The sequence below is a fragment of the Meriones unguiculatus genome, chromosome 7 (genome assembly GCF_030254825.1).
Source record: "Meriones unguiculatus strain TT.TT164.6M chromosome 7, Bangor_MerUng_6.1, whole genome shotgun sequence".
NCBI lineage: Eukaryota > Metazoa > Chordata > Mammalia > Rodentia > Muridae > Meriones > Meriones unguiculatus.
In genome coordinates, this window is record NC_083355.1 from 5,498,928 (window position 1) to 5,511,092 (window position 12,165).

The following is a 12,165-nucleotide window of genomic DNA, read 5'->3' on the forward strand; positions in this document are numbered from 1 at the left end:
CTTGAACCTTTCTAGAAAATGGCAGTGCTCTTGTCCTGAGCTTCAGGCCTCAGCCCCCCATGGTGAGTCTCGCATTCCCGTTTTGTCCCTTAACCTCTGCTGGGGAGATCCTGTGAAGATGGACCTAGTGAAAGTGAGGCACACTCACTAAGATCCCGGAAGTACCCAGGTTTCTCATCATCTCCTTTCTGCTCCTTCCACCGGCAGCTGTGAGACTGTCCCTGTCTAATGATGAAACAGCCTGCCTACACCTTAGGCTTAGAAGCCATCCTAAATTATAGCAAGGCAAACTAGGCTCACTCCTGTTTATGATTAAACCTGTTTCTGAAGGATCAGGCTAGGACCTGTAACCTTAGCTACAAATGGTTCTGCACTGCCTGTTTCAGAAAATGGCAACCATTTCTTTGTTTCAAATAGTATAAGAACCATCTTGGGAAACATTTTGTTTCAAAATGTTACTTTGACCATCTACAACGACCTTATTATGACTTCCTGTTGTTATGACTATCTTGTTATGACCACCTTGCAACCACGTGTTTCTTTCAGGAGGTTGTTATGACTACCTTGTTATGCTTATGTTCTGTTCCTGTAACCTTGTCCAAATTTCCCATGTGGAAACCCCCTTAAAAACCTTGTCTTCCTCAATTCCAATGGTGACCTCTAAAACCCGCCTTAGAGGGGGGCAGCCCGCATACACAAATAAAAAGGCTTGCTTTAGTCAACTCCCTGCTTTAATTAATTTGTCCATGATGACTGGGGTCGCTGCTCTTTCTCCTCCCATCTTCGGGATTAATACTTGTCTTTGCAATTCTGTGTCTCTGCACATTCTAGGCAGCCACACAGGCCACAAGGTGCTCAGCTCCAGGCATTAAAGTGACCTGTTTGACTCCCTCCAAACTTCCACGGTTAAGTTCTCAACAAATGAGTAAGACACTAACCACATGCCTCCAGGCTACTTGTCAAAGGGTGTCAACTCTTGGGCTCCTCAAAAGCAGAGTCTAAGTTGAAGGTTGGGGTATCTTATTTGAGAGGTGAAGGGGAACCTAGAGTGAAAGTGAGGAAGAGGTGGGAAGGGAAGAACCCACCACGGCCTGGCCCTACCAGGGAAGCCACAGAGGAGTGGAGCAGTCCTGGGCTATCCCACTGTAGACACCATGATCTGTGGCAACTACACCCTGTCAGTTACTGTGTGCTGGTTGTGTCCTGGCACTTTCCATCTGCCCCAGGTGCTGACAGCTGCAAGTCTGGCCCATGTGCATGAGAATACAAAGGGAGCCAACCGCCAACTACTCCTCAGAAAAAGAAAAAACAAAAACAAAAACAAAACAAAACAGATGCCAGAATGCCCCAGCAGCCTCCAAGGGAGAAGCAGTACGATGGAGGAGACATGTGGAGTCTCTCCTGCTTCTGCTCCTAAACCGTCTGTTGGCAGGGGAGAAGCCAACCTTCTGCTCTTGGTCTCAATGTCCCTAACTCGAGAGAAGAATATCACGGCCTGTCTGCAGCTCAGCATCCTGCACAGGCAGCAAGAGCCACTGAGCACAAGAGGCAGAGGAGGGAGAGGGAAGAGAGATGGTGACGAGCCAGCAGAGGAGTCGGAGCAAAGGGGCCTCTGTCGCAAGAGCCAAGCAGGACTCTCCCCACACCTCTCTTCCTCACTATGCTGTCAGGCTCAGATACTGACACAAGACACCTCTGCTGGGCTCCCCTGCCAGCAGAGCCTACCTGCCAATCAAAAGGAGGCCAGAGGAGCCAGGATCTCTTACAGCCTGGGAACCAGCAGTCACCCCAGAGGGAGACTATAACAACTAGAGTCTATAACAATATACAACTAAAACAATATCTATCTTTTCTTTTAATGTCCCAATCACAAACTGAGGCATGACCCCTCCAAATTTCACCCTGAGGGAGGAGGAGAGCCAACAGTTTTGGGCTTCCTTCTAGAGTACAAATGATGGGTTACTTACAGGGGTGCAGGTGCTCTCCCCACATTGGACACCCCTGAAAAGTCTTTGGCCAGCAGGGATGAGTACTTCCCAGGAACTGCACAGATACAGCCCCTCTCTCTCCCCAAGGCACAGCCGTAGGAAGAGGCTGCGCACTCAGGTGACCTTCCACACCCCTCCCTAAGGATGAAAACAGTCAACAAGCTCAGGTGGGAAGCAAGGAGGTGCAGCTGAACTTCCTGAGATGATGCTTGCTGGGCTCAGAGGAGCGTTCCAGCCAGAGGACCTGTGTCCTTTGGAGATGTATCCCTGCTGCTGAAACCAGTGGAAAGAGAAGAAACAAAAGAAATGGAGCAGAGGAAGAGGAAGAAGAAAATGGAGGTGTTCCAGGAGTCACATGGAACCGGTGGAAGTGGATGGGGGGGGCAAAGGGAGAAAGAGAGGAGGGGGGAGGGAAGAGGAAGGGGAGGAAGAAAGAGAGGGAGGGAGAAAGAAAGAGAGAGGGAGGGAGAGAGGGAGGGCGAGATGAAGGGGAAGAGAGGGAGTGAAAACGGTTTCTCCTTCCCTTAGGTAAGAGAAACAGCGAAAGACCTTCCTTTTCCAAGAAGGTGACCATTGTTTTGTTTTGCTTTTCCTTGTGGTGTTAAGGAGCTGAGCCCAGAGCCTTAGGCATGCTGGGCAAGTGCCCTGCTACTGAATGACATCCCCAGCATCCCCAGTCTCCAAGCAGGTTTCTCGGGGTAAGTCCTCCCGGGAAAATCTCCCTCCACTGTGCCCATTCTCTGCCACTAACGTGCAGTCTGTGGGCCTGCCAGTTAGTAGCTTCAACAAGACAGGTGCAGCAGTCTCTGCCCCAGGTTCACGGCGACCAGGACAGCCATCACTAAAGAGGCAGGGACTGTCACTTCAACTCATAAGAGAAGGGACAAGGCAAGTTTTGACCTGGCCACTGTCCCGTAGAACCCCAGGGTGCCATCTGTATTACGGAGGCCTGAGGGCTGCTGACTTGTGCAATGCATAACCTGCTCAGCTTTCCTGGGCGACCCTGGTGGGCCACAGTTCATAGCTTCCTCTGTGGGAGTCTCTTCCCCAAAGGAGCAGGATGAAAACGAAGAAATCAAGACTACAGCTATCACCCTAGAATTGGCGCCTGCTTAGCCACACACTGGCCAGAGCCTGAAGGGCCCACAGAGCCTGGCTAGCAGTTCAGCAGGAGCTTGACTTTCCAGGTGGTGCTATGCTTCCTGGAGAGACTCACCAGCACCCCTGCCAGTCCCCTAGCCCAACCCAGGCTTCCTTGCTCCTCCTCATTGCCTTCAAACCCCCATCACGGGCCCATCCATATTCCAGCTCTACCGGGGGTTGGAGGTTTAGCTCAGTGGTAGAGCACTTGCCTGGCAAGTGCAAGGCCCTTGGTTCAGTCCTCAGCTCTGGAAAATAAAATAAAAACATATGCCAGCTCTACCATCCAAGCTGCAGAACTGACCAGGGGCCACTGGAGGAACACAAGACCAAGCCAGCAGCTCAACAGAGTCTGGGGAGCAACACAGGGGCCTGGGGCAGGCTGGAGTAAGAATCAAAACTTTGACCGCAGCCCTGCTTGCCACTGACCCACTGGGAAAGGTCACTTCCTTCTCTTGGCCCCAGTTTCCCCTTTTGGGGGGTGATCTGGAAATCATTGAGTTTTGTGGCTCTAATCTCTTGTCTCCTCCCTACTTGTAAGATCGGGGCCACAAGAGAGGGAGGGGAGGGGGAGAAGAAGAGAAAGGAAATAGAAAGGAAGGAAAAACAGATGGGTCCCGTAAAGCCAGAGATGGGAGACTGGGAAGAGTGTCGTAAAAGCTGGCACACGGACCTCTCAAGAAGCTTTTCGCTTTGTCCCCCGGCCCCTGGGTGGGCCTCGGCTCAGCAGGGACTCTTCACAGAGAGATGAACGGCCCTGCATATTCACACAGGAAGACAGTTTCCTGGCACAGCCAGGAAGACTGGAGAAAAGAGGTCTAGAGAAAGGATGGAGGACCTAAGAAAGACACAGGTATGTGTGTGTGTGTCGGGGGTGGGGGGGAATCTTCCACCACCGATGGAGAAGTTTGAATCTGTCTGCTGCGCTTGGCAGTGGTTTGAAGGCCCCGCCCCATGGCATCCACCCTCTTTGTTCCCATGGGGTTGGCCACACACACAGGCTTTTGGACAAGGGACTTAAGGAGAATGGGGTGTCTTTCCTACCAAGTCAGGGCCAGAAAGATGGAGGAGTCAGGAGAGAAGAAGTAAGCTGGTTCCTTTGTTGAAGCAAGAAACCAGAGGAAGAGATGACCAGGGAAATATAGGTCACCACACACACAAGAACCTCTGAAGACATTTGGGGGTTGGAGGCTGCTCTTCTCAGCAGGAATTAATAAGGTTTTCTTATGGAATTTTTTTTGTCAGCAGGAGGTATGACCCCAAAACCAGAGAACTTGGGGACATGCAAGTGGCCACTGCTAGAGGTTTCATTATGGCTTTGATTGAGAAGACAGACTCAGTTCTGATGGCTCTTGAGGAACCCCCCCCAATTCCAAACCAAAAAAGATTCCTCCCCTGTCTGTGGGGCTCAGGAGTGCCTCCCTCCTTCTGCCAAAGCCCTAAGGTGTGGCTCCAGCCTGCCTGAGCTGCTTTTTTTTTTTTTTTTTTTTTTTTTGCTCAGGACAAAACCAGGCAGAGGTACCAAAGAGGGGAGCGAGCCAGGAGGCAAGATCTCCCCGAGTGACACACTCTCAGATGCCACTGCTGGCCCCGGGAAGGTCAGTGAAGCAGGCTGACACATCCTCCCCTGAGTCACTTCCCGTTCTCGGCACTGACTGAATTGACACGTAAGTACTTTCCACAAGGCCCCAGAAGTAAGTCTGAGAGCTGACACAGGCTCCCCTCTGACTTCCATATAAATAAGGAAGGCTGAGGGGCTGCAGATATGAATAGATCCCTACATTTACCGAGGGGTGTTCTTATTACCCCCTGAGGCCAGCTAGTCTGTGTCCTTCCCAGACACCCTCTCTGTGGCTCTGTTTCTCCTTTTCCCTCGTGTTTCTCGTGTCCCCATCCTGACCCTTTACTTCCATCAAGCCTCTACCTGCCAGAGACTAGAGCCCTCCCTGGCACTTGCAGAAGAAGCCGGGAATGGGTGTCTGGGCAGCTCGAAAAATGAACACATTTTGGTTCCTGAATGGGATAGCAACTGCAGGCCCAGCCAAGGCAGGAGAGCTGTGGACTCTGGCGGCAAAGGCCAGGCCAGGCTCTGGAAGTGAGGCCCTTCTAGCTGTTACCCCTCTTCCCCAAATCCACAGCCAGTCTCCAAAAGCCATCCACAGAACTGGGAGCATCCTCCATTCAGTCTCTGGCCTGGGGCCTGGGTGGTCCAACAGAGCCTGGACACAAGCAGCTGCCCCAGGACCTCCAGCCTATATGCTCCCCAGAGAAGCTCCTGCCTGTATCTGCCTGTATCTGTGAGAAGAAAGCAAGGACCTCCTTAGGAGGAGGGGAGAGGAGGAACTAGCCTGGGCCTTACTATCCGGAGTACCAAAGGCTCTTCCTTCCTAAGCCGGAAGTCCCACTTTTCTGTGGGATTCCTATCCAGCGACTTTTGTCTAAATCTCAGTAGATTTGTCACTGTGTCCCTAAACTAGAACTTTCTCCTGAAGGATAAACTGGCCCAGAGAAGGTGCCTCCTGTAGCCACACCAGAGACCATGGAAACTGGAAGGAGAGGTGATGAGAGTTCTAGACACTGAGTGTGTTGCTCCTGGACCCAGCTGCATGGACTGTGGACATGCTCTGTACCTAGGAGACTTCAGTTTAAAATTGGTAAACACCTGCGTGAACACACACACACACACACACACACACACACTCACACATACACACACACACACACACACTCACCCACACATACACACACACACACACACACTCTCACCCACACATACACACACACACACTCACACACACACACTCTCACCCACACATACACACACACACTCACACATACACACACACACAGACTCACACACACACACACACACTCACACACACACACACACACACACACACACACACATCTCCAGCGTACATGTGTAACCTAGGGGGTTCTCTCCCATCTGTGGTACAAGGTCCAGGCGAGGGCCATGAGGTGGGAGTGTTGTCTTGCCCATAATCCTCTGGGGGGATGGCCAGAGAAACCAGAGCCCAGGCACAATGTCCCTTCCTGAACTGTCTTTATCCTCACCCATCAGGCTCCTGAACCTCGTGGGGGCCTCGGTTCTTGAAGCCCGGACAGTTACAACTAGCATCTAAGGACATCCCCAGGGAGTCAGCACATCCCCCATGCTGAGACCCCGCCATCTATACCCCACACGTCCTCCCCAGGGAGTCCTCACAACTGGCCCAGCCCTTCTCTAACCTCAACCCACGCACCTGGTGGGGCCTCCTGCTCCCCTAAGCACCCTTCCCTGGGGCAGCCCCCTCCCCATACACAGCTTTATCACTAAATGTGCAGTCACCACACAGGATTCCGTCTCCAAGCCTCCTAACACAGGCCCGTGGCCACCCTGGGGAGGGCAGCGTCCTACCCCACTTACCAGAGGGGGTCCAAGGCTCAGATACTGAGGGGTCTCTGGAAGTCAGAGACGGGGTCGGTATGCCTGGCTGGAATGGCGGATGGTGATAAGCCCGCGCCCAGCTTCTGTGAGCCTTTGCGGGTTTAAAGGCTCATTTTCAAAGCCACGGTATGAGCCGGAGGATGGCTACCAGATGGCACAGTAAGTGGCTCTCAGAGCCCACTTGAGCAGACAGCCTCGGGATGCCTACAGTGCTCATCTCTGGGAGCCGGGAGCCAGGCGAGCCGGAGGAGGTGGTTTCCAAGAGGGACTCTCTAGCAGGCAGAAATCTCCTCACAGGGCCAAACGGCTCCAGAAGCCTCGCTAGCCTCAGTCTCCCCTCCACGCCATGCTCCTCCTTCCCCCTAGCAACCCAAAGGAACCCTGGGCACACTATGTCTGCTCCCGGCAGCCCCATGAGTGGCTTGTGTAGGAGGAGGGGCAGGGCTGAGGACTCCTCGTTAGCTTCAAGCTGTGTGATAGCCAGCACAGTGCGAGGGGTTTCTGCACAGGGACCCACTTGGTCCAGCATCAGAGAGGGTCTTCACTCTCCCCTCCCCCCTCCTTTTCTCTGTAACTTAAACATTTGGCAACAGTCCACAGCTAGAAACTAGAGATGTGGGTTCCAGTCTGTCTGGTCCCAAAAGCCCACATCTCCATTCCACACCTAACAAACGTCATGCAGGCCAGGGACACAGAAGGACCAAGTGAGACCAACATTCCAAGAGCCCAGAAAGGAACCATATGAGCCCTTTGCAAAGCCTGTCCCCTACCACAGCTTTGCTGGATGAAAGACACAGAACCTGAGTCTTACAGAGACAGGTGTTGTATTCAAAGACACATCCCAGACATGCCAAGAAAAATAACACAGGAGCTCTTCTGACCCTAGGAAGTCCTCCTTCTTGGCCTGAGAATCCTGGTGGCACAAGCAGGACCAGAGCCCGAGCAGCCTGTACAGTGCAAGCTCAGGCCACCCTTCTCTTACACATTTCCATGTTCAGAAGCCAATGTCCCAGAAAACCTGCTACAGGGGCTGAGCCTGGAGGCATGTCCCCTTTGACTTGTGAACCCTCACAGATCTTGCTGGCTCTCCTTGTCATCAAGATACCTTCTGTGCGGATGGTGAAGGGCGAGTCCCCCAGGCGCCGGGCAGAGAACTGGCCTCCCAGAGATGTCATCAGAAAGCAGAGGGTGAAGAAGCCGATGCCCAGGACAAAGAGCCTGCAGGGAGAAAGGAGCAGGGTAGGTCAGCAGAGCACGCCAGCAATCCAGGGCCCCACTTCCAGTTAGGAAAAGCATGAGAATGCTCTAGGCTTGAGCAAATGGGCTGGGTGAGGTGGTCGCCGGAGGCTCGGGAGTTCAGGGTCCTCCTCAGCTTGGGATAAAGTTCCAGCCCAGCTTGGGATAAAGGAGATCTCAAGCTACCAGAGAATCAGCGAGTGAGAGAGGGAGCTTGTGGACGCACGGAAGAACCCAAGAGTTGGGGACTGAGCTCCAGGGCCCAGGAGGCTCCCACCTCAATGGAACGAAGAAAGTGACCACACGAAAGAAATAAACTATAAAAGTGTGCATATAGGAAGAAATCAGAGCAAGGGACAGCCTCAAGGTAGAGGCTGGCTCATCTGGAGCAGCAAGCCCCCAAAGTATGGTGCATGACCAGCACCAGCTCCCCAGAACCACTAGAAATGGATGTTCGGGACTGGGGATGTAGCTCAGCAGTAGGGTGCTTGCCTGGCACACATCAGACCCTAGGTCCAATCTCCAGCACACGGGGTAAAAAGAGAGGAGGGTTGGGAGTGGAGAGGACACGATAGGCCCCCTTCCTAGATGGGACCCTGGGACAGGGCATGCCATCGCTTAACCAGCTCCCCAATGACTCCGGTCCACTAACATGCGAAAACCAGATCAAACAGTGACCACCTGGCTCCCATCAATCACCTGGGCCACCCTGGCACTGTGTACAAAGCCTCCGCCATCTGCCCTGAGCTCACTTTTCTGTGTCCTCACGGGTACCTCATGCCCCATCATTCTTAGGTGGTAATGTCTCAGGGCAGGGCCACATCCCTTCTACCCACCCCCCCCCGGGCCGTGTCCACTCCCTCCACACAGTTCTCCATCAGTCATGCACACCCTGACTCGTCAACCCTCACCACCCAGGCACGAAGTGCCACACAAGTGTGCCTGCAGCCACGCAGGGAGGCAGAGCAGGCCAAAGCATGACATCATGCATTCTTTAAACACACAGTCATTCTGTAAGAGGTGCCAGACAGCGGAGTAACCCAAAGGGACAGCAGGAACCCAGGCTCAGAGTCCCTGCCTCCAGCTCAGCAAGACCCATGCTGGCCACCAGACAAGACTGAGCTGGCAGCACAGCCCAGAGGGAGGGCGGAGGCAGAGGAGGGTTTGAGACCCGATGAGCTGGTCGAGCTGAAAGGCGACCCTCCCGTACCCCCAGGTCAGGGTGAGAAACCTCACCAGATATAGAGCCAGAATAAGCAAGGGGAGCCCCCCCAAAGTCCTGCCAGATGCTTCTAACCTGCCCCACCTCCACTTTGCCCCAACCCTGGTGCCTGCTTGTGTCTTTCTGCAAGACTTGCTTTATACATTTTAAGTGCCGTTGTTTCAAACCAACAGAGTAGTGTTTAATTAAAATTTGGTCCATTAAAGAAAACACATAATTGCAAAAGAAGAGAAGAAAACACAACAAATTCTGAGGCCACAGTTAAAGGAAGCTGGTAGAAACTGAGTCAGTGAGGGAGGGGACCTGTACTCAGGGTCCCGCGGGCTGCCTCAGGGACAGGCGTGCCCCCGGTTTGTAGGGGGGATCATGTTGAGCTGCAGTGGGAAGATGACACAGGGGACATTTCAATGGTGTTCAGAGCAAACCCAGGGAGATCTAGGGGACTTTGAGGCCCCAATCCACCACCTTAGCATCTGTATCTATCTATCTATCTATCTATCTATCTATCTATCTATCTATCCATCTATCTCTATCTCTTACTTCCAGTTGCTATGCCTGGGGCCCAGGGTCCCCCCAAAGCAGTTGGTGGTCATTTATAGTGGATGCAATGGTCTCATCCATCAAGGCAACATCTCAGGGGCACCAAGAAAAAGGCCCTGCTAGGAGCTCTGCTGGGGACAGCATCCCCAGACCTCCCTTGGGGAGAAATGAAGTCAGGATGATGTCATCAGACGGGTGTCCCTGGCCTCAATCTAAAGATCTGAGGGGACCTGAAGAAGACTGGGAGCCATGGGTCCTCACCAGCCTAGATAGGCCACAAGGTGAAGTTGCAGGGCTGGAAGGGGGTTGCCACTGCCCTGGGAACCCTGCCTGCCTGTAAGGGCACAGAGGGAAAACCAGCTCGGGGTGAGGGCGCTGTCCGTGGTGCTGGAAACTGCAGCCTGCAATCATCATACCAGGGGCCTTCAGAACCCGGGCTTCCTGCTGGTTGCAAAGCTGACTGGAGATTTGAGACCAGCCAGAACCCTCTCAAGTTGCCCGGCAGGGCACGAGTCCAGGATCTCTCTGGAGGAGACAGAGTCTTTCCAGAGATGCTGGCTTGGGTTCCCTGGACTCTTAGACCACGGGTTTCTGAGACACTCCAAATAACACTCTGAAAGCCCTGCCCTCAGCTCTACAGTCCTTTGCATTCACATAGACATCCTGACTGCTGCTGTCCCCAGAGGCTGCCATCTCAGCCCCCACAGAACCTGCTCAGCATGCTGATGGCAAGATTCAGGTGGGCCACATCTCCCCACCCCTGACCCAGCTGGGTCCAGCAGGTTGTCTGGAGGCACCAGGGACCAGCCCAGGCCCTGGGAGGGAAGCCAGCCCCTGCCTCAAGGTTTAGGACGGAACTCCACCTGTGGCCTAGCCGAGTCCCGCCAGCTAGGGTGTTCACCTCTCCCTCTTCGTCTTCTGCGGCCCAGCTGCCAAGCAAGGCATTACCCCAGGATACCCACCACCCTCTCCCCAGCCTGGCCTGAGTTCTGCTGGAGTCTGGGAGAAGGAAGTGGAGTCCCTTCCGAGGGCCAACAGGTCCTAGCGGGTCCCTCACAAACTGCGCCCCTGCCTAGCCAGGACTGTCCTTGTAGGGAAGGGAGGGAGGCGGCTGGCTCGGTCAGTGTTCCATGCACCTGCTTTGCCTGTCAAGACTGTCGGAGACCGGCGGCTGGGAGAGAATCCCCGGCAGAAGGGGTCCTTGTCCCAATCTTGGGGACCTTCTTGTCAGACCTAGGTTCATCCGCCACCAGGAAGATGAGTGAGACGCAAGGAGGTGGGGGTGAGGGAAGGGGGATGGATTAGGCAGAGAGGATAGGCGGAGCCGACCTAGGAGGCGACGGGCGACAGGCGGGACACCAGGGGTGCCTCCTAGGCACCCCGCACTAACTTCGCTGCTCAGATGGGACCGACGAGAGGTGGAAAAGACCTCAAGGGGCAGGAAAGGGACTTGCTGGCTGGGGCCACTTTGGAGCCCAGGACCTTGATCTTGGTATTTTCTGGCCCCATTTTGACCCCTCCGTACCTAATCTTGACCATACTTAATCTCGTCCCAATCTTGATCAACTCAAGAAAGGTCCAGACTCGCACCCACAAACACACGTACCCCAAGCCCATCTCCCTCCGTTTCCCCATCCCCATGGCCCTCATCGAAAACAGAGTTGCAAACCTCCTTTGCCACCCCAACTCGCACCCCCGGAGGGGACCGACCTCTCCCCCGCACCACCACCAGCCCCCTGGGGGACGTCTGGACCTCCCCGCGCCAACCAGGAGAGAACTTTACCGAAAGGGTCTCAGGCTGACCAGGCATCTTCTGACCATTATTTTCCCATCGGGGTTGACTGTGATCATTGTTCAAACTTGTCTGGGCGAGGAGCCGCGGGGCGAGGCCGGACGCACCGTCCTGGGCCCGGCTCTGGCCGCCTCGGGAACCGCCAAGCCGCTGCGGGCCGGAGCCGGGGGTCGCAGCGCCGAGGGCGCGGGGCGCGGTGGCTTCGCTGCTTCGCAGCTCCGCTCGGTGGGGAAGGGGGCACCGGGCGCGGCCTGGGCGCGCAGGGCAGGGGCTCGGCGGGCGCTCCCGGGCCGGGCGGTCTTTGCGTCTCCGCCCTCCCCGCTTCACATTTTGGGGACGGCGAGGCGGCGCGCCCCCAGGTCGCCGGCCGCGCGTCTGCCTGCTCGGGCTCGCTGGCTGGGCGGGACGGCGCCGCGGCGCGCAGACGGGCTTCCCGCGGCGGGCGCCCTCATCCCCGGGGCCCGCGCCCCCGGAGCCCGCTGGAGGCGGCCCCAGGCCCGCGCCCCGGCCCCCCGCGCCTTCCGGCCGCGCCCATGCTCGGGGAGGGACGGCTGCGCGCACGCCGGCCTCCGCCCTCGCCCCCGATCGCTCGCTCGGCCGCCCGCGCTCCGGGGTCCGGGCTCCCGGGGTCCCGCGCGGCGCTACAGCCGGAGGCGCCGCATTGTTCCCTCTGAGGAGGCGGACCGGGAGCGGCGTGGCGCATCCTCGGCGCGTGGGCGCCACCTGGTGGCCGCGGCCCGCCGCGCTCCCTCCCGGGGGCGGTGCACGGAGGAGGGGACGCGAGTGCGGGAGCCGAGCC

The 12,165-nt window shown here is 55.7% G+C and overlaps 1 protein-coding gene across 1 annotated transcript in view; it reads right to left on the reverse strand.

Moving 5' to 3' along the window:
- The window catches only part of Mgat5b (alpha-1,6-mannosylglycoprotein 6-beta-N-acetylglucosaminyltransferase B), a 66,024-nt gene extending 54,448 nt beyond the window's left edge, over positions 1-11,576 (reverse strand). Inside the window, exons 1-2 of the mRNA XM_060386324.1 lie at positions 11,358-11,576; positions 7,682-7,794 (exon numbers count right to left, since the gene is read on the reverse strand). Of these exons, the coding sequence (XP_060242307.1) occupies positions 7,682-7,794; positions 11,358-11,425 (181 nt within the window). The 5' untranslated portion in view covers positions 11,426-11,576. The remainder of the gene's footprint in view (positions 1-7,681; positions 7,795-11,357) is intronic.
- Between the last annotated feature and the right edge of the window lie 589 nt (positions 11,577-12,165).